Here is a 22,980-nt window from a genome sequence, read left to right on the forward strand (position 1 = left end):
GTTTTTGGTACCCGGCCTAAATTACCCCGGAATTATATCCTTTGACTAATCCCACCTAAGAGGTGGGATAAAATAATCGCAAATTTGATCGGATAAGTTGAGATATGCAGGATCAAGTCTGGGATGAAAGTTATACTATTTTTGATTGACGATTGTTAACCAAATACTATATAAATTTAATCACACATTTTATCCCACCGATTTAGTCGCTACAAAAGAGAGTATAGTAGTAGTTTTCCTTATTAATAGAGTCCCATTTCTTGTTGTGGTTATTTTGTCCAATCTTTCAGGAAAATCTTGGAGGTCATATTTTTTTTTTCTTTTTAGCTAGATTTAATGTGCTTAGGATATTATTTTGACTATTATGACGTGATATTATCCGTTTCTTTGGTATAAAACGGAATTGAGGATTTTCTGTTTACAGCCGGTATGGGAAGATTTGTTGCTAATAGGTACTAGTATTAGTATTCGTGTATTGTGCGGATAATTAAAAATACGATCTATATCGTAAAGTTTTTAATATGTGAGTGTTAATACCATCTTTACAACCAAACATTAACGACATTTTAAGACTCCAGTAGAATTTTCATTCCATCTCCTAATAAATATTTCATAAAAAATAATGATACTATACAACTTGTTTGATATGAATGTTCCACGAAAAATAATGATAATATACAATTTGCTTGATATGAATCAAGTGCTTAAGGGAATATTTTTGTAGCAAATGCTCATGATATATTGCAGTGCATTTTTCAAAAGTTGTCTTCTATATTGAGGCAATATATTATGTCAAACATTAGCTTATTCAGAATCAAAATGTATGCATCAATGCATATGCAAAAACTAATTTCCTGCTAAGGCTCTCTCTTTATTATTGTCTGGCATTTGTGGTAATTGAAACTTTTTACTCTTTCTACCATTCCATTGGCTTTGTCTATTAGCCTAACACTAACTAAAGCCAAAGTTGAGGTAGAAAAAGGACAGGTCAATTGCGGAGAGCTGATAAATTCAGCTATTCAAACCATAGATGAAGCTGGTGGAAGGGTTGATTATGTTGAGGTGAGAACTTAAACAATAATAATATATTTCATATGGATATAAACAATAGAATACCAACTGGGAACTCAATCTGTTCTCAATATCAAAAATTGATGAAACCCTTATAATTTTCAGTTTCAGTTTATATGCCTGCTGGTTTTAATTTCAGATTATTTGGTCCAACCACAAGGTTTTTCACAACGTACAATCCCATTTCATGTATTTTTATTTCGAAAATACGCATAACATCTCTTCCAATAGTTGCATGAATTCGATCTCCCTAAAATAAAAAATGTGGAAAGAAATTTAAGTTAGTAAGGTGCATAAGTTGAAAAAATACATCACAACTCGAAAAAAATAACATGTAAAAGAGTATGCATCTTTTCATCTTGAATAATTAATTCAATTGAATTAGAATTTTCTGGTTTCTCGTGGTCTGGAATGTGCCATAATCTAACAACACGAACCTTCAAATTCCAACTCATTTTGGACATTGATATTTCGCTGATATAGTTATAGTTTGGAGCCATACTTTGCAGAAGTTTGTGTGGAAGCTAACCTAAGCAATGTAGAGAAGTCAACCATAAAGAAAAGTTGCTTAAATAAAGTTTTTGTAAGGAAAGACTATCATTGTAAATCAATTTTTATGTATATGAAATCCTAATATTTAAAAAAGGCACGGGTAAATCAATTTGTATGTGTGAGTTCTGAAGAAATGATACGAATCTTTTAGTTTTTAGCTTTTGGCATTTTTTAATTTTCAACGTTTTTTTGTGGTTATTTAAAACATATTAACCACCAAACCTTAATTTTTCTTTTCTTTTTCCTTTGTCCTCCTGTTCGTTTTTCTAATACTATTTCCTTTAATATAATATAATATAAATGTAAGATACAAAATATTTATTTAATTATTTCTTTCTTAAAAAAGAATATCTACCATAACTGAATTATACACAAAAGTTAATTAAAGATAACAATAATAATGTATATGATACCTATATTAATGTATATATTGTTCTCAAATAAGGTCAGATACAAAGATTGTACTAAATATAGAATTATTATTTCAACTTATAATTAATGTGTAAGATACAAAAAAGAAATTTTAATTGATTCTTTCTCAAAAAAGATACCGACCATAATTGAATTATACACAAATTTAAGTAAAGATACCTATAACTATAATATATTTGTTTGCTTAATGAAAATTGCATTCCTCTTTGTGTACGTCCAACATATTCTCAAAAAGAGAACATTTTTAGTTTAAAAAGGAATAAATTATACACAAAATTTAATTAAAAATACTTATAGTAATGTATATGATACCTATTTTAATGTATATTGTTTGCAAATAAGGTCGGATACAAAGCTTGTACTAAATATAGAATTATTATTTCAACTTAAAATTAATGTGTAAGACACAAAAGGAAATTTTAATTGGTTCTTTTTCAAAAAAAGGATACGTATAACTGAATTATACATAAATTTAAGTAAAGATACCTATAGCTATAATATATTTGTTTGCTTAATGAAAGTTGCATCCCTCTTTGTGTACGTCTAACATATTCTCAAAAAGAGAACAATTTTTGTTTAAATGTTAAAATAATTGGCTTTGATTAATTAAAGAATGAAATTCAATTTACAGAAAATCTTGGACTACTACTTTCATTAAATATTTTTCCATTTATAATTCAATTTTTTTATGTTGTCTTAAAATTGCCAAGTGACTTCATTTTAGCTTGCCACTTGACTTAATCACATTGCAAACTAGTCTCCTTTTAACATAATATAGATATAAGAACTCTAAACTTCTTGGGCTTTTGATTAGATTCTGCTTTCCTAGTGCCCCGTATAGAGGCCAAGAACTAAAAAATCCGAGGAGTTGACCTTCATAAACTCACGACTAATGACCCCATAAGATAAGAAAGTCGTGCAGTGCATTTGGGATGAATTTCTTGTGGTAATACTTGCAAATGAATTAGGAATCTGAGCAAGCAGTGACAAAGCCACATGGTTATAAGGGTGGTGAGTTAACCACCTTTCGTCGAAAAAATTGCACTGTGTATATAAATAAAATATTACGTTGTAGAGGTATATAACACATATTAAATACTCTTTGGCGGAATTTTTTTTACTTCTTTCAAATTTGAATATCCTAGGGTAAATTCCTAGCTTCGCCACTATGAGCAAGCTCAATATTTAACCTTGTGGCTGTTAGAAGGGCATAAAGTGCATGATGCAATGGTTGCAAATAGTCAGGAATTGCTACTTTTTCTAGGGTTTTCCTGTAATTTTGTGTTCATTGAGTATCAAAGACTTTGATTTTGCAGTTACTCTCATAGTCATTGTATATTTTCTGTTTACCTGCTTAATACTAATCATTTCCTAAAATTTTGTCATCTCCATTGTATTCTAGGATCATTTCTCGCTTCGTGTGTGTCATCCTTATACAAGGGTCATGTTAATCTCTCAATCGTTCCAAGCCAAACTTAGGGCTTGTTTGGCCATAAGAAATTTTTTAATTTTTTCGTAAAATTTTCACTTTTTTCGGAATCCGTGTTTGATTATAAAAATTTTAAATTTTATTCAAAGATGAATTTCGGATTTTTTTTGAAAATTTAAAATAATCCAAAAAGTTATTTTTCAAAATTTTCACTTCAAATCACTACATAAAAATTCAAAACTAGTTCCAAATTGTATTCATGTCCAAACATAACTTTAATTTTCAAATATCATTTTCACTTGAATTTTTTTTACTTTTTTCAGAAATTTCACAATTCTTATGTCCAAACGCCCACTTAGTCTTGCAATCTTCTTTCAGTTCATTTGTTACTTATTTTCGTTTAGAAAATGTTGGAAGGGCTTTATGTAAAATGTTGTTCCGTCCTACGTTTAATTTTATTATTCACCATATACTTTTCATTTCCTTTAAAATTTCTTCTTGTGCTTGTGTGGGCAGAGAAATTAGCGACAAGTACGTAGAATAGAAACAATATTATCTCAGTATTTTTTATCTCTAATTTCCTCATGGAAGTTTGACGTTTTTCTATAACTAGGTTTTAACGTTTCTTCTTGTTATATATTGTTATTCGAATAGTTTTTCTTGTGAGGTCATTCTCTATCCACAATTACATCAATTTTAGAGCTAGTTTGGCTTAATTGATTGGAAATAGATAGGCATGAATTAAGCGTTGAAAAGCATATTAAATAAACATGTTTGAATGAAAGAATTCTTTCTATTAAAATGATCAAAATGCTCTTAAATATTAAATATATAAATTTATATTTTAGGAAAGATATTTCAGGGATTACACAAAATATTAAATATATAAATTTATAATTTTAATCAAATCAAAAGTGCTCTTAAGTTGAAAAACATAAATTGTGAGAATGATAGAGCCGGATATAGCTTTTTGGTTATAGGTTCATCGTGTGTGTGTACGAAAAGCTACTAATATTAATTTAATATAACAAATATTAGATCTCAATTGTTATAATGAGTCGATGCCAAAAATCTTAAAAGTTAAACTTATTAAATTTTAATTCTGGATCCGCCCGTAAAAAATGACAGTCCATTGGCTTGGTTGTTTGATACGTCGAAGGTTTTGATGTACCATACTGAATGACAGGTCTTAGAAGGAAACACAAATGTCTGGATGGGAAGTGACTGCAGCAAAATTGGAATTAATAATGCAACATAATTTCATTGAAATAGTGTACTTCATTAAAGCCTTTACTATTGCTCTAGTAGAGTTAGGTCCATGTCCTAATAAACCTTATATTGATATAAAGATGGCTAAAGTAATCTTGGATTTTACTTTTATTGACCTGTTGGTGAAATTTTTTATGGACCCTACATGTATATTATTAGTCATGTGTGAATATTCGTGAGAGGGTAGGTACACCACATGAGAAGCGGATATAACATTACGAGTTCAATTGAACCCATAATTTTTGACGTGCAAGATAAATATATATATAAAAATTAGTAAAATTGTAAAAGATTATAGCAAATAGTATGAACACAACGCTTTAAAAATATATGTGTTTAATGCTAAAAACCTTAGAGATTGAACCTTACCGCAAATAATATGTTTCTGCAATGCATAAACATATTATTTTATATACAAAAATGCAGTCAAACAAGCACCCCGAGCATTCATTTCTCTCCAAGAGCCAATTTAGAAACCTTAAAGATAGTATTTTTGGAGTCCTTTAGATTATGTTCCAATTTAACTATTCAGTAATAAAAATTTACTGAGTCAAATAATCAAATTTATTTCGAAAAGTTTACTGAAGAGTATAGCACACATACCCTGTCTGAATTATTCATTTTGGGTACGTAAGAAAGCTACAAACTAGTTTTCCCCGTTACGAAGAATTTCAACATGGTACGTTTAGATGCGGATTCAGAATTTGAAGGTTTCGGATGTCAAATTTTGAACCTAGACATTTTATAATTTACATGGTCCAAATAAGACACGCTTTGTGCTGTACTCCTTTAGCTTTAAACTAGCTACAAATGAGATTTTTACCTAGCTAAACTATAATAGAAATTTATTTATTACCTTTATTTGGGTTTATTGTCAATTACTTTGTATATCTATATTTACTAGTTATATACAAAATCACAAAAAAGATGAAATTCAAGACCCCTTAAATTTAGCCTATCAGTTACATGACACCCAACCCTCATTTTCAATAATCCTTCCTACATTTAAGATTCTTTCCATTTCCAAAGGATTACAAAAATATTTTTCTCTTTTTTTAACAGTTACCCAAAATTATTCTTACCCACAGTAAGAAATCTCGCTTACCCACTGTTATTGAAAATCTCGCTTATCCACTATTATCCAAAATTTCGCTTACCCATTGTTATCCCCCAAAATTGCAGATTCTTTTCCTCTTCCAAAGCTTTTGAAATTCAACTTCTCTCTTTCTTACTAATCACCTAAAATCTCTGTTTCTTATTGATACAATGCAGACGAAATTAGAAATATTACTCTAGAATCAAGTTGTGGGTAAATTTTGAATTTTATTTTCTTTCTTTCTAAAATCTTTATTATATTTGACTTGTACATACATCAATACTCAAAACAATACTCGATACAATACTAATACAATTATATTAAAGTTTTAGCGTAGAGTTGTGATTGAAACTTAAAGAAGATGAAGATCATAATTGTATCGCGATTGTATTATAATTGTATATGCATCATAATTATTGCAGGAATTGTATTACAAATGAATGATAATTGTATATTCATTGTATATTGTTACGAGCGGTTATGAGTTCGTGACGAATTTCACATTTTGTATCACAAATATGAAAATTATATATTAATTTATTAGTACTGTATCATGTATTATTTTAGGTATTAATATACCTGATACAAGTTAGATGCAATTGTAATACAAGTATGATACATTTATGTTTTAGGAATTTATGTATCTGATACAATTCAAATACAATTATGATACAATTATCATACAATTTTAATTTTTTTTAATAATATAAAGCTGTCAGTAATGGCGGGAAGGGAGAGGATGAAGATTCTAGGTGTAGATTAAGGAATTTTGATATAAGAAAAAAAGGAGAGAGAAAAGGAGAGGGGGTTAAAAGGAATGGATGTAATTGAAGGCACTAATAATGGGTGAAAGCTTTTTAAAAAGCAATGTATACAATTTGTAAGAAAAATCTAGATACTTATTAAAAACTGTAAAACATAAAAAATATAGGTAAATAAATTTCTAATATAGTATAGCTAGGTAAAAATCCCTTAAACTCTGTCTTTGGTCGTTAAATTTACAAAATGAGCATGCTACAAACTGGTTAAATGGGCTTTTTGTAGAAAACAGAGTTCACTCTAGGCCCAAGTAGAATGCTAGAAATAAGTGTTGGACCACTGCTTCTGTCCAAGTTTACTGGATTTTTTCGGACTTTGGGGTAAATCGTTTATTTATTTATTTTTTCAGTTTGGAGTCAATGATAATAGGGGTGGGCATCGGTCGGTTCGGTTATGAATATTTATCGATTTTACCTATCAGTTATCGGTTTACAAATATGATAAACCGATAAGATATTGGTTATCGGTTAATCGGTTATTGTTCATTATCGGTTCGGTTATCGGTTTACCCGATAAGATAAACTAAAACAGATTCTGCAAATGAGAACAATTTTGTTTTACGTTGCTTAGATATATTGGCATTCGTTCTCCTTTTCAATTGAACAATATTCTTTTGATAGAAAATGTTTCTTCAAATTATAAGATTTTCTTGCTGCCAAAAGCACCCACATCATCTGATTGAGTAACAGAACAACCAGTTAAAGTTCCATCTTAGTGCAACTTGACTTGAGTCTTCCAAGAAAAACTTTGATTTAAAAATCAGTGGTTGAATTTGCAAGCAAAGGTAATCCATCTGGCGGAGAACTGGTGAGGGCGACAAGGTGTGAGGCGGAGAAACTGAGAAGTCAGAACTATGTATATGAAACCCTAGTATGTATATACTTAAGAGTAAACTAGTAAATTAGTTAACCCTTATTGGGTTATCAATTTTACCCAACAGAATTGCCAAACTGAGCCCGAACCGATAACCCAATAAAAAAAATTACTCGTTACCGAACCGTTAACCCAATACCGATAACTCATTAAATAATTAACAATTCGGGTTATCGATTTTACCCGATATATGCCCGCCCCTAAATGATAATTGCACAAACAAGGTCAGTTGTGTTTGTTCGCCAAAAAGATAAGATAGAGCTTTCTCAACAGGCGCAACAGGCATAACAGAATGCTAGACCCAAAGCGGAGCCAGAATTTGAAACCTATAGGTTCGAGATTCAAATTCTTTTAAGTTACTAAATTCTAAATTAATAATTGTATAAATTCAATGAATTTCTTATAACAATTACTTAATTTGGACCAATAATATTAGTTTCGGCCGAACCCGTTAATCACATACTAGCTCCGCCCGTGATGCTAAGCCAATTTCTACATTGTACAAAATCTGAGACACTTTAAAAAACAGAGCAAACATACTATCTATATACCTTCATATTGCTGCAATATACACTACAAAAAGAGTACCAAAACGAGCCGTTTACCTTTTTTTTCTTTTCTTCTTTTTAATTAAAGAACCAATATTTAAGCACAAGCCTCTCTCCTTACAATGGCAAAGAAAAGCTCAAGATCAGGTGGTTGAAAATAACCTTCCTTAGGCGGAGGACGCTGTTGTTTGACATAAACTCGTTTCTTTTTCGGCGGCGGCGGCGGGCACAAAGAATTCACCATTATCCTACACGTGTCACGCCTCGGAGTCATGCATCCTTCTTCCACCACCTCGCAATCACTATCTACCCCCTCCATCAATTCAACAATGACGTAAATATAGGTGACGGTCGAAGTTTTTATTGAATGTTTCAACCCTGTTGACTATAACAACAGTTGCGACTGTAAACAGATTTGTAACAATGAAAATAAAAAGTTAAATATTATCGACGATACGTACGTGCTACAAATGTAGAGATTACAAGATAGTAATTCTTTTCTACTAAAGCTTTGAGATAGTAGTACAAAAGTGAATAAATTTGTAGGAATAAAATGTTTTTTTGCAGCATAGTGTGTGTGTGTGTGTTTTTATAGTAGTAATATGGTTGGACTACTTTATATTGGAGGGAAAAGGGGAGCGTTTGTGTGGGCTGTCAAAGGGAAAAGGCTTGTTCCAGAAGCTGCTTTTCTGACTTATATCCAATCGTGTGATGGAAGCTTTATTATGATTATCTTACGTGGCATAAAGTGTAGCAACTTTAACACGTGGAAGCTTCTGATTTGTTGGCTGAAAGGTTAGATTCCCGCGAAAATGCTGAGAAATTGTGGGTATGAATCTAGACCACTCGAATTTTAATTTTTATTCATGTTGTATTTTTCTCTCCTAGTGAAATGGGAACATAATGGGCTTTATTCGATGCTTATTCCTTCTGTGGGCCAAATAAGTAATGGGCTATGGGCCCATGACGACAGAGCTGTATGGCACGAAATGGGTAAACGCGTTGAAGTAGAGCAAAATACAAAATTGATTGGTCTAGATTTTATCGGTTATTATTTTATAGTATATTTTATCAATTATTATTTTTTAGAATAGCTAATACTCCCTCCGTTCCAGTTTATGTGAACCTATTTCCTTTTTGGTCCGTTCCAAAAGAATAACCCCTTTCTAAATTTGGAAATAATTTAGCTTAAACTTACAATTTTACCCTTAATGAGAAGCTTTTATAACCACACAAATACTCTGAGTCCCCTTTTAACTTGTTTAGGACCACAAATTCCAAAAGTTTTCATTTTTTCTTAAATTCCGTACCCAGTCAAACAGGTTCACATAAATTGGAACGGAGGGAGTAATATATATTTCTCAGAGAGATAGCTTCATTAAAGTCGTTTTCATGGGGGCCGTCACTACAGGAACAGACGTTAAAGTCTGTAGTCTCTAAAGTCTACAGACTCATCATCGTGCAGTTCGCAGTAGAAATGACACCAGGTAGTCACTTTAAAGGGTCGCTAATTAAGAATTAAATAGTGTATCTTGATTTTTAGTTTTAGTTTAATTTTTATGACAAAATTATCCTGAAATTAAGATTTTTAGTTTAAAATTGCAAGACAAAATAAATATTGGCTAATCCCTAAATAGCATCCCTGAAAATGGTAAAAATAGCATGGGCTAGCCAGTTTTCGCATTGGTAATTAAAAAATAGCCAGCGTTTGCAAAGTCATTGAAAAATAGCCATTATTGTGCTGCAACACGGAAAGTTCCAACATAATATACTGGAGATTGGTGCACTTGTGTATGGACTTCCAACATATTATGCTGGAACTCTAGCACACGAAAAACTATAACATAATATACTGGAGATTGGAGCACCTGTGTATGAACTTCCAGCATATTATGCTGGATCGGTATATTATATTGGAATTCCAGTTTAATATACTGGACTTCCAGCATAATATATTGGACTTCCAGCATAATATACTAGAATATTTTCCGGATTTTGAACAGTATTTTCGTTCAGATTTATCTTTACATAAAAAGTGGCTAAATTTCAATGACTTTTGAAATTGTGGCTATTTTTCAATGACCACGTGTAAATATAACTACTTTTGAATTTTCTCCCTGAAAATGGCTATATGTTCACTTACCCCGTATGGCATAAAGGCCCAATGAGACTTTTTGTCCGTCTTATTTTTTTTTCCTTTTTCACATTTACTATCTTAATTAATTTTATCAAACGTTATTTGAATCAACAAGAAATTTGAGACGTTAATTTAATTCACATAAATATTAGGTCATGATGAAAGAGAATACATAAAAGCAACATTTGAAATCAATCTAAAATGTAACAGATTTTAAAATTATATTAATGCCTGCAATTATGATGATATATTACCTTTTCAAATAGTATCTTAATTATATAATCAACGAGTGGGAATCTTTCACAACGTCTCTTTACTGGCTAATAACATGGCCAGTTCACCACACTAATCTTATAGCCTGTCATCTCCAATATCTGAGCTGTTTTTTCAACAAATCCATCTCTTTACTAGCTGTCCATTTTGTTGCCTTACTACTATAAATATACTCCATTTTCCACTCTTCATTTTCACCATCATTTTGTGAATTGTGAATAAATCTCTCCTTCTCCATTCAATTTTCAAAATCACTATAAATAAAATCTCTTCATTTCTTCATCAAAATGGCTTCTGTTAGCATCATTAAGGCGTTCGTGATTTTCGTCTTTTTCGTTGTTGTTACTGTTTCGGCTCAGGAGCCTAGTCTTGCACCAGCTCCGTCGCCTGATGCTGGGGCGGGTTTCTCATTGCCGGTTTCTGGTGCTTTGATTGGAACTTCTTTGCTCGTGTCGTTGTTTGCTGTATTAAGGCATTAAGAAGCTTGAGACTTTGGATTTGCTTGAATGATGAAATGTTATTGTATTGATTCTTTGTTCTTTTGTATATGGGATTTTGCAATGTGATGAAATAATATAGTCATTTGATTCTTCTTCATAACAAAAATGTTAGCTTTATTATTGTCTTCAGTGTGAAAAGGAGAAAACTTCGAGCATAATGTCAATATTGGCCAAGTAGAACAACACTAAAGATAGATAAAGAACAATGCTAATATTGGTCAAAAATGACTTTTAGGGGTCGTTTGGTCCGAAGATAAGTTATGATGTGATTATTTTTTATTGACTCAATTTTACTGCTTTATTTTAGGACAACGTATCCTGTGATTACTCCACCCTCTGGCAGGTATAAGTTATTCTGGTATTATTTTTAATCATGGCATAAGTTATCCCAAAATTAGTAATCAAACAAGGGATAAGACGGTACTAAATTTTTATCCCTAGATTATTTTTGCTTATCCATGGTACCAAACGACCCCTTATAGTGTTTAAGTTATAGAAGCATATTAGTCAGCAATTCTTTTATATAGGTTGCGCTATCTTGTAGAAGAAAGGCTGCGGAGAAAATTGGATAGAAGAGGAGCCTTGACGTAACTGGTAAAGTTGATGCTATGTGACCGAAAAATTGGATCTATTTCTCTTACATAAAAATCATGTTGGAACTCGCCTTTATTAGTAGAGAAGATACCTATAACAACCTCACAAATCATTGTATATGCTACATATAACTAACATGATTGATGTAAAATACAAATGAAAAGAAGCCAATACACACACTGCTACCTTCATTATTGCCTATTTGCTCAATACTGTTAATATTATGTCCTGGCAAAATGAGTAGTACCGGACACAGATGCTGCTCCAACATTGTGTCACCATTCCTCTCTAGTGTTGTGATTGTCGCAGCTAATTGCATTAGGGAGGGTAGTGCATATGCAGACCTCCTTACCCCTACCCTGGGAGGGCAGAAAAGCTGTTTCCAATATACACTCGGCTAGAGAGTAGAGACACATTAAGGAAGGAACGCAGCAATAAACGTTCTGTTTCCGCTCCCCCATAAGCAAAACAGTGTTATGAACATAGCTTTTCACAGTTGTACTTGTTAACACTAGAAAGGTGATAAAATTTGTTGCCGGGCATTAGACAAAAGGTGGCCAGATAATAAATAACTAGCACTTGGAAAAGTGAATACCATTCATCAGCTCATTTAACAAGCTGCTTTCCATGTTGAAAGTGCATATCCGATACGACCCTTCCATCCTTGCAGTAGCCATTCACTATCTACATCGATCACGAAATTCTTGTCGTACACCTTGAATCGTTCCGTTGCCATCCTCATGATCTCCTCATCCAAAGGTAGCTGTCGAAAACCAGCTTTCATAATTCGGACTTGCCACTGCTTGTATGTTTCTGGCCGTTCAATTCTCTCAGCTGCTTCACACGCGATGACATTCATTGCCTCCCGACCAAGTATATTCTTTTCAATCAGCATCCTCTCGTGCACTTCCCGGGGAATATTAGCTTCAAGCATATCAAACAAGGATGAGTAATGGAAAAGAGCCTCGCGGAATCGTGTGATGAAAAATGGGGCATTATAAGCACCATTTACTATCCCCAGTATGAAAACATCTGGATTCAATTTCCCGATAAGATTCAGAACAACATTTCTTGGACTATTTACATCCACAGTCTCATCGAGCAGATTCCTAAAACGGTACAAACAGTTCACGACAAAAACCTCACCGTTATTGATCTTAAGATCCTCGAGTTTAATCGTTTCCCACTTCTGCGCTATAGCATTGAACTCAAAAGGAACATTGAAACTCTTTGCATAATTAGCTAACCGTCTCCCCGTTTCCTCAACCCTCACTGCTGGTCGAAAACCAGGATGTGGAAAATCAATCCCAGTTATACGAAGCTTGGGAGGTCCACCCGGTCTAGAAGAGAGACGTTGTATGAGGGCAGGCCATTGAAAACCCCACATAATACCAATATCTATAATATGTACTTTTGAAGCATTTTCAGCTAAATTCATAATCGCCTTATTTGAGAAAAAGCTAGAGATCTTCCTGAACGGGCAGGCAGCGAGCAGTAGCTGGTAACCTTTCAAGACATCAGCGGCTGATACAGGCCGTGTAATAAGGGCTCTATAGATATGAGTGCCAGAACCCGCCATCCGTGCCTCAAGACCATCAGCAAAATAATAGGCTAACCTCTGCATCCCGTCCCCCATTGGAGAAGAACTTTGTCTGATCTGCTTTAGAAGCTCATTTGCTGTCCTTTGATTTTCCACAGCAACAGCTTGTGCACAAAGTGTCAAGAGTGTTCTCAAGTCTACTACATCTCTTTTACCCCCTTGTTTCTTTGCTTGTGAATTCTTATTCAATTCCACTACATCTCGTTTACTCCCTTGTTTCTTTCCTTGTGACTTCTTACCATTAGATCCCTTTGAAACGCCGTTCTCCAACGCATTTCGCCTAGATATAGTCTGCCAGGTCTTGCGAAGAGCAGATTCAATTTTTCCTGCACTGCATAGCAGCACCCTATCGAACATTTCTGATCAAACAGTCGATTCAGAAAACACTGCTGAGTGCTTGCTATTTCTCTCCTCCGTTAAATCTACTACATCTTCTTGAAGAGTGTTTTTCTTCCCTCTTGACCTTTCAGGAGATTGCTTTTCTCCATATTTCTCAACTTTTACTACTGCATCTTTTTTCTCTTCATTCTGCTCGTTCCCCACGACATTATACCTCACATCAGCAAACAAACTATTGCCCGTAGGAATGAATTTACTTGCCTCCTCCACCCCTTTCTTAAACTGCATAATAGACTCGCTGTCACAAAATATATCAGGAATCCTAAGTGTGCTCACAGGAGAATCCACCAGCACATCCGGGACAGTGTTTGACGAACTGTGAGGCGACCAAGAAGTTGAACGCAAAGCAACACCATCCAGAAAATGTGGCACGTGTGTCACGTCATTCCCACCGAGATCAAGATTCCAATTAGGGCATAGTACGCCATCACATCCATCATTTCCACTATTGTGAAAACCACTATGGTCCATACTATTATATCCATTCTGATCTAAATTGGACGGTTTCTCAAGACTCGGGGGAGGAGGATACTCCTCTCCGATAACTTCATAAAACGATCTTTCAGCAGCTCGGAGAGCTGCAGACTGTTGAAACATACAAGACGTTTCTTCAATATCCTCTTCCATAAGCATCTGATTTATACACTTAAGCACCACATCACTAAAATCATAATCCTCATCTGCAGTTGATGGGACTAAAGTATTTGATTGAGATGGACTAATATCAACATGATTATTGTTGACTAAATTATCACTAACTCTGAGATTATTAATAGGGAAAAATGAATGAGCTTCATCCTCTAATATAATTGCAGATCCTGCCTCATATAATCCCATGAAACCTCTATCAATTTTAATCTAGTCTGCAAGAAATAAGAGTCAAAACCCCAAAAAAGTCAACAACAAATAAAATCCTTCTTTGAATGATAAAAGTAACCTTAAGTCCTTAACAATAACAACAACAAACCTCGTTAAGATAGAGAGCTTGTTTCCGGTAAATCCTCGGCTCAGGCCAACATTGTCATATCACGATAAAAGTAACCTTAAAAGAAGGAATATTCACAACATTATTTAGTGGACACACAGTTTAAGAAAGAAAGACATACTTTGAAACATGTTGTCTAAAAAAACAGATATTTGTGTGGCTATGAATTATTTTATTAACGAAATTGTTCTAAATACGAAGTTTAAAGCTAAATTGTTTCTAAATATAGAAATTTACCAAATCATATCACATAAATTGGGAAAGATGGAGTAAATTTTTAGCTAGATCACCAGAATTGAGCTGACTACCAATACAGCAAAAGAAAATACCTACACTTGTTTTTTTTTTTTTTTTTACATGAAGAGCGTAAAGGAATAAAACAGAAGCAGAAAGCTGAAAATTTGGTGGATGAATTTCTCAAGAAAAAAGCAGAAAAGAGGAATTTACCTAAGAGTCAAAGCAGGGAGCAGAGCAGAGGGAAAACCAGAGAAAGAGAAAATGGGTATTAAATGAGAGTTCATAACTTAACTGTCTGAATTATAGTACTATTTTTTTTATTTGTAACATAGAAAATGCCTATATTATTTCAAAATGGCTGGAAATATTTATTTCTCAACCTTTGTCTTTCTTTACTTTTAAAAAAAGATAGTAATAGTTTTGTAATTTATATTATAAATTTATTGTTGTTGTTTTTATTTTTATTATTTTCAACATGGCTTCTTTACTACTATTTTTTTTTAAACCTACTGAGATTTGCTTTTTTTGAGTCGAGGGTCTATCGAAAATCGTCTCTCTACCTCCACAAGTTAAGCATAAGGTCCACGTACACATTAGTCTCTCCAGACCTCATAATGTGGGAATATACATATTATATTCTTATTAAAAAGGGTAGCCCAATGCACTGAGCTCCCACGGGATCCGGAGATGGATCGGACCACAAGGATCTATTGTACACAACTGTTTCTACTGCTCGACCGAGTATATTCTTTTTATTGTTGTTATATTATGAACTTATTTATGAAGTAAATAAATTTAAAATAATATTCAATATATATATATATATATAATAAAATTATCAAGCACAAAGTGACTGGCACTGCAAAGTCTACTGTTAAGGTCTCCATGAAATGAAAATAAAAGGAAAAAGGTGTCGAGGTCTGTATCTAGTATGGACGAGGCAGTCGTTACAAAAAAAACCAGTCCATTTTGGTTAGTTTGACCCGTTTGGACATAAATGTGACCAGTACAGACTTTCAGTGCACATAAATGCATTAAAATGGCATGAGCGAGTTAGTTTTCGGACTGGTCATTCAAAAATAGCCATCGTATATTGGATCGGTATATTATACTGGAACTCCAATATAATATACTGGAGTTCCAGTATATTTATGCTGGAATTCCAATATATTATACTGGAGTATTTTTCCGGATTTTGAACAGTATTTTCGTTTAGATTTATCTTTACTGAAAAAGTGGCTAAATTTCGATTACTTTTGAAACTGTGGCTATTTTCGAATAACCACTTGTAAATCTAGCTATTTTTGAATTTCTCCCCATAAATGCTGAATGTTAGTATTTGAAATTTTTTGTTTAGCTATGAGTACAATAATAACAATAACAACAAACTCAATATATTTTTATAAGTAAGGTTTCGAAGAGTAGTGCATACTTAAGTTGCTCGGACACATATGCAGGTGTTCGACACAAGTGCGGATCTAGAAGTTGGTTCCTTCGAGATGTAAATCCTAAGATTCGGGAATACAAATCCTAGTACGGATACGGGTGTGGGGATCTGGCTAAAAATAATTCAAAAAAATAAAAATATAAAAATATGTCTAAATTATGAGAAATTTTGAGGAATACTTATTTATAACTTGCAAAGCATGAATTTCTTTTTTAATCTCAAGTTGTAGATAAGTAAAGGATTTATTTTCTATATAAAATATGCTATTTTCTTCCCTAGTTTTGGTTCTTATTTTCGGAATCAAGTTGCATCTCGTCTTGAATTTTTCCGTCCGTCGTGATCAAAGTACCCAAAATTATTTACCAAAAATTATGGCAGCCACCAAATAATAAATAAGATAATAAAGCAACAATAAAAGGAACACCAGAATTTACGAGGTTCGGCCAATTTTGCCTACTTCCTCGGACACAACTAATATTTTATTCCACTCCAAAAATACAAGTGAAATAATACTAAAGAGAGAAAATACAAATGCTTTAAGAAGATAAGAAGGCAAATGAGAGGTGTGTTTAAATCCTAAACATTAGGCCTCCTTTTATAGGAAAAATATCTCTACCAAATGGCTAACCCACCGATGTGGGATTTGCCAAATTCAACAAATCTCCACCTTGCCAAAATTCCACATCTTCAATTTTTCTCTCAATAACAAATTTTGGTTATGTCTTCATCTTCAATCTTCAGTGTTTAACAATGTTGATCAAATCCAAACAATGTTGAAACTTGATCACAATTACCACCTTTGTCAGCATATCAGCAGGATTTAGGATTTAAACACACCTCTCATTTGCCTTCTTATCTTCTTAAGGCATTTGTATTTTCTCTCTTTAGTATTATTTCACTTATATTTTTGGAGTGGAATAAAATATTGGTTGTGTTCGAGGAGTAGGCAAAATTAGCTGAACCTCGTAAATTCTGGTGTTTCTTTTATTGTTGCTTTATTGTCTTATTTATTATTTGGTAGCTGTCATAATTTTTGGTATAGTAGTTGTGACTTATTCACCCTATATACATTTGGCTTCCGCAACAGGAGCAACTTAGGTGTGTACGCATATCTTATCCTTATTTATAAATATTTTGAAAATCAAACTTCAAAATTTGAACATCAACAACAACAACAACAAACCAGTATAATCCCACTTAGTGGGGTCTGGGGAGGATAGTGTGTACGCAGACCTTATCCCTACCCTAGGGTAGAGAGACTGTTTCTAAAATTTGAACATCAAATGAAATATTAAATTACTTATTCAGAGCAGAAAAGAAAAAGAAAAAGAAGTAGAAGAAATTAATACTTTCATGACCTATAAAAATCTCTAAAATGGACAACAATGATGTTGGAACTCGTCTTTATTAGTATAGATACCTATAACACCCTCACAAATCATTATATATGCTACATACAACTAACATGGTTGATATAAAATACAAATGAAAAGAAGCCAATACACACATTGGCCTACTATTATTGCCTATTTGCTCAATACTGTTAATGTTATGTAATGGCAAAATGAGTTGTACCAGGCACAGATACTGCTCATTCCTCTCTCCTGTTGTGATTGTCGCAGCTCATTGCATTAGGGAAGGAACAACAACAACCCAGTATAATCCCACTAGTGGGGTCTGGGGAGGGTAGTGTGTATGCAGATCTTACCCCTACCTTGGGAGCGCAGAGAGGCTGTTTTCGATAGACCCTCGGCTAGAGACACATTAGGGAAGGAAGGCAGCAATAGACGTTCTGCTTCCGTGCCCCCATAAGCAAAGCATTGTTATGATTTATGAACATAGCCTTCACAGTTGTACTTGTTAAATTGACACTAGAAAGGTGAAACAAATTTGTTTGCAGGGCATTAAACAAAAGGTGGCTAGATAATAAATAACTAGCAATTGGAAAAGTGAATACCACTCATCAGCTCATTTAACAAGCTGATTTCCATGTTGAAAGTGCATATCCGATACGACCTTTCCATCCCTGCAGTAGCCATTCATTATCTACATCGATCACGAAATTCTTGTCGTACACCTTGAATCGTTCCGTTGCCATTCTCATGATCTCCTCATCCAAAGGTAGCTGTCGAAAACCAGCTTTTATAATTCGGTCTTGCCACTGCTTGTATGATTCTGGTCTCTCAATTCTCTCAGCTGCTTCACACGCGATGACATTCTTTGCCTCGCGACCAAGCATGTTCTTTTCAATCAGCATTCTCTCGTGCACTTCCCGGGGAATATTAGCTTCAAGCATATCAAACAAGGACGAGTAATGGAAAAGAGCCTCGCGGAATCGTGTGATAAAGAATGGGGAATTATAAGCACCATTTACAATCCCCAGTATGAAAACGTCTGGATTCGACTTCCTGATAAGATTCAGAAAAACATCTCTTGGACTATTTACATCCACAGTCTCATCGAGCAGATGCCTAAAACGGTACAAACAGTTCACGACAAGAATCTCACCGTTATTGATCTTAAGATCCTCGAGTTTAATCGTTTCCCACTTCTGCGCTATAGCATTGAACTCAAAAGGAACATTGAAACTCTTTGCATAATTAGTTAACCGTCTCCCCGTTTCCTCAACCCTCACTGCTGGTCGAAAACCAGGATATGGAAAATCAATCCCAGTTATACGAAGCTTGGGAGGTCCACCCGGTCTAGAAGAGAGACGTTGTATGATGGCAGGCCATTGGAAACCCCACATAATACCAATATCTATAATATGTACTTTTGAAGCATTTTCAGCTAAATTCATAATTGCCTTATTTGAGAAAAAGATAGAGATCTTCCTGAACGGGCAGGCAGCAAGCAGTAGCTGGTAACCTTTCAAGACATCAGCCGCTGATGCAGGCAGTGTAATAAGGGCTCTATAGATATGAGTGCCAGAACCCGCCATCCGTGCCTCAAGACCATCAGCAAAATAATAGGCTAACCTCTGCATCCCGTCCCCCATCGGAGAACAACATTGCCTGATCTGCTTCAGAAGCTCATTTGCTGTCCTTCGATTATCAGCAGCAACAGCTTGTGCACAAAGTATCAAGAGTGTTCCCAAGTCTACTACATCTCTTTTACCCCCTTGTTTCTTTGCTTGTGAATTCTTACTCAATTCCACTACATCTTGTTTATTCCCTTGTTTATTTCCTTGTGACTTCTTACCATTAGATCCCTTTGAAACGCCGTTCTGTAACACATTGCGCCTTGGTATGGTCTGCCAGGACTCGCGAAGAGCAGACTCATTTTTTCCTGCACTGCATAGCAGCACCCTATCGAACATTTCAGATCGAACAGTTGATTCAGAAAACACCGCAGACTGCTTGTTATTTCTCTCTTCAGTTAAATCTACTACATCTTCTTGAAGAGGGTTTTTCTTCCCTCTTGACCTTTCAGGAGATTGCCTTTCTCCATATTTCTCAACCTTTACTAATGCATCATTTCTCTCTTCATTTTGCTCGCCCCCCACGACATTATACCTCACATCAGCAAACAAACTATTACCCCGAGGAATGAACTTACTTGCCTCCTCCACCCCTTTCTTAAACTGCATAATAGACTCGCTGTCACAAAATATATCAGGAATCCTAAGTGTGCTCACAGGAGAATCCACCAGCACATCCGGGACAGTGCTTGACGAACTGTGAGGCGACCAAGAAGTTGAACGCAAAGCAACACCATCAAGAAAACGTGGCACCTGTGACACGTCATACCCACCGAGATCAAGATTCCAATTCGGGCATAGTATGCCATCACGACCATCATTTCCACTATAGTAAAAGCCGCTACGTTCCCTACTATTATATCCATTCTGACCTAAATCGGACAGTTTCTCAAGATTCGGGGGAGGAGGGTACTCCTCCCCGATAACTTCATAAAACGATCTTTCTGTAACTCGAAGAGCTGCAGACTCTTGAAACATACAAGACATTTCTTCAATATCCTCTTCCATAAGCATCTGATTTATATACTTAAGCACCACATCACTAAAATCATAATCTTCTTCTGCAGTTGATCGGACTAAAGTATTTGATTGAAATGGACTAATATCAACATGATTATTGTTGACTAAATTATCACTAACTCTGAGATTATTAATCAGATTTGGATCAGGTAAAAATGATTGAGCTTCATCCTCTATTTTAATTGCAGATCCTGCCTCATATAAACCCATGAAACCTCTATCAATTTTCATCTAATCTGCAATAATCAAGAATTTGAAACCCAAAAATGTCAACTCCAAATAAAATCCTTTTCAATGGATAAAAGTAGCCTTAAAAGAAGGAATTTTCACAACAACATGCTAATAAGGGGGAAAAAAGGGCAGCCGGATGCACTAAGCTCCCGTTATGCGGGAGGTACGGGAAGGGTTAGACCACAATAGTCTATTGTACGCAACCTTACCCTACATTTCTGCAAGAAGGTGTTTCTACGGCTCGAACCCGTGACCATGGTAGTAACTTTACTAGTTACGTCAAGGCTCTCCTTCTACAACAACGTGCTAATAATACATCAAAATACAATATTCTCAAGCACTGACTGGACACGGTATTTAAAAAAAAAGACGTGGTCTAAAAAAAATCACATATTTGTATGGTTATGAATCATTTCATTAAGGCTAAAATGAGAAGTTTGGTAAATTATTTTCTAACTATAGAAAGTTAACAAAATACATCACATAAATTGGGACAGATGAAGTGAAATTTTAGCTAGATCACCAGAATTGAGCTTACTATCAACATAGCAAAAGACAACGTTATCTTCCAAATGAAAAATATAACCAATAAATAGAAAAATACCTTGTAATAACGTACACTTGTTTCAATTTGTATAATGTAGTAACTGTTGGTGCGAAGAATTGACGAAGATAGAGGAATTTACCTGCAATTTTGAGGAACATAAGAGTCAAAGCAGGGAGCAGAGCACAAGGAAAAACAGAGAAAAAAAAATGGTAGTATTAAATAAGAGTTAATTAATGGTTAATTAACTATCTGAAATTAAATTACACTATTTCTTTTATTTGTAACACAAAAAATCACATATTTATGCCTATATTACTTCAAAAGTAACTTGGCCGGATTCTCAAACTTTTGATGTCTAAATATTATTTCTCAACCATTCCTTTTTTTTTTACATTTTAAAAAAGATGGTAGTTTTTTTAATTTATATTATGAACTTATTGTTATTATTTTTGTCTTAGTTATTTTCAGATGATTTTTTACTATTATTTTTCTTTATTAAAACGGCTCTTATAGAAATAGAGGATAATATTACGTACAATAGACCCTTGTGCTCCGACCTTTTTTCAACCCCATATATAGCGGGAGCTTAATGCATCGAATTGCCCTTTTTAAACTTATTAAGATTTGCTTTTCTTGAGCCGAGGTTCTTTTGGAAACAGTCTCTCTATCTCCACAAGATAAGAGTAAGGTTTGCGTATACATTAGCCTTTTTAGACCCCATAGTGTGGGAATAACCGAGTATATTTTATTGTTAATGTTATATTATAAATTTGTTTATAAAGTAAATAAATTAAATAATAATGTCAAATACATATAATGATAAAACAATAAAATTATTAAGCACAAAGTGACTGGCAGTGCAAAGTCTACTTTTCAAGTCTCTCTGAAATGAAAATAAAAAGGAAAAAGGTGTCAAGGTCTCTATCTAGCATGGACGAAGCAGTCGTTACAAAAAGGCAGTCCATTTTGGTTAATTTGACCCGTTTGGACATAAATGTGACCAATACAGACTTTTAGTGCACATAAATGCTAAATGTTACTCCCTCCGTCTCATATTATGTGTAGTGTTTGTACGCTTATTAAAAAATATTAATGAGACAAGAGATTGGATTATTCTACCCTTATTTATGTCTTAAAATATAATTTATGTTCATTAAATATTTATTCTATTTATGTGTTATTTCCATCTTCAAGAACAATTATTACTAAGGGTAAAAAAGAAAAAAATAATCAATTTTGTCTTGAGCTTCCAAAATGACAAATAATTTGAGACAACTATTTTTAATAACCACGACTGTTAATATAAGACGGAGGGAGTAGTATTTATAAATTTTTGTTTAGGTGTGAGTAAGGGTGTATTGTGGGTCGGGCCCAGCCCGGGACCGTAAAAAGTGCACGGGGCGCCCTATTTGGTCGCCCCCATTTAACCTATACCCACTTTTTTAAAAACTTTTAACTTATACCCACTTTTTAAACAACTTCAACTCCCTTTCTCCTCCTCCTTCTCCTCCTTCATTTTCTTTTTTCTTCTTCTACAACGATGACTTTAACATTGTTCTTTTGATTAATGAAGCTAAAGCAAATATACTGAGGAAGCGAGTTTTCACCCATTTACATACGCAAAAACTTCAGCATCCCTGGAACATATTTAAGAAGGCTATATTTATATATTATTAATAACATTGCAAGGTGCTAACTTTCTGCTGCGTGCTACAGATGAGATGACGACTTTAGACGCAGTACATATGTGCAGCTATTGACAGAGATACAAAGATGCTCACCCATGATCTAAGAGTTTTGAAATTGGATTTTGGATGTAACTTCGATTGCTCTGGCTGAAAGGTTATTACAATGGTAACTTTGAACTCTAGGGAAAATGGACTGCAAAGATGATTATATCAGCAAATATACCCAGTGAAGTTTCCCAGTTACAACACAAAA

The 22,980-nt window shown here is 34.0% G+C and overlaps 2 protein-coding genes across 3 annotated transcripts; both read right to left on the reverse strand.

Moving 5' to 3' along the window:
• Positions 1 to 11,610: 11,610 nt before the first annotated feature.
• On the reverse strand, positions 11,611 to 15,101 carry LOC107782286 (scarecrow-like protein 14). Its single transcript, XM_016603155.2, has 3 exons — positions 15,025 to 15,101; positions 14,560 to 14,634; positions 11,611 to 14,455 (listed from the first exon to the last, which is right to left on the reverse strand). The coding sequence occupies exon 3, from the start codon at positions 13,548 to 13,550 to the stop codon at positions 12,204 to 12,206; it is 1,347 nt and encodes a 448-aa protein (XP_016458641.2). The 5' UTR covers positions 13,551 to 14,455; positions 14,560 to 14,634; positions 15,025 to 15,101; the 3' UTR covers positions 11,611 to 12,203.
• Positions 15,102 to 17,648: 2,547 nt separating this feature from the next.
• LOC107782284 (scarecrow-like protein 14) lies at positions 17,649 to 21,320 on the reverse strand. Of its 2 annotated transcripts, none has more exons than XM_016603153.2 (2): positions 21,097 to 21,320; positions 17,649 to 20,497 (listed from the first exon to the last, which is right to left on the reverse strand). In XM_016603153.2, the coding sequence occupies exon 2, from the start codon at positions 20,490 to 20,492 to the stop codon at positions 18,234 to 18,236; it is 2,259 nt and encodes a 752-aa protein (XP_016458639.2). In that variant the 5' UTR covers positions 20,493 to 20,497; positions 21,097 to 21,320; the 3' UTR covers positions 17,649 to 18,233. The 2 variants fall into 2 exon arrangements, with proteins under 2 accessions (XP_016458639.2, XP_016458640.2); XM_016603154.2 differs by having other exon boundaries at positions 21,179 to 21,316.
• Positions 21,321 to 22,980: the final 1,660 nt, after the last annotated feature.

The sequence above is a fragment of the Nicotiana tabacum genome, chromosome 11 (assembly GCF_000715075.1).
Source record: "Nicotiana tabacum cultivar K326 chromosome 11, ASM71507v2, whole genome shotgun sequence".
Taxonomy (NCBI): Eukaryota; Viridiplantae; Streptophyta; class Magnoliopsida; order Solanales; family Solanaceae; genus Nicotiana; species Nicotiana tabacum.

What these genes read in the sequence shown, in the direction of transcription:
- LOC107782286 (XM_016603155.2), bottom strand. Translation starts at nt 13,550, where the DNA reads ATGTTCGATAGGGTGCTGCTATGCAGTGCAGGAAAAATTGAATCTGCT.
- LOC107782284 (XM_016603153.2), bottom strand. Translation starts at nt 20,492, where the DNA reads ATGAAAATTGATAGAGGTTTCATGGGTTTATATGAGGCAGGATCTGCA.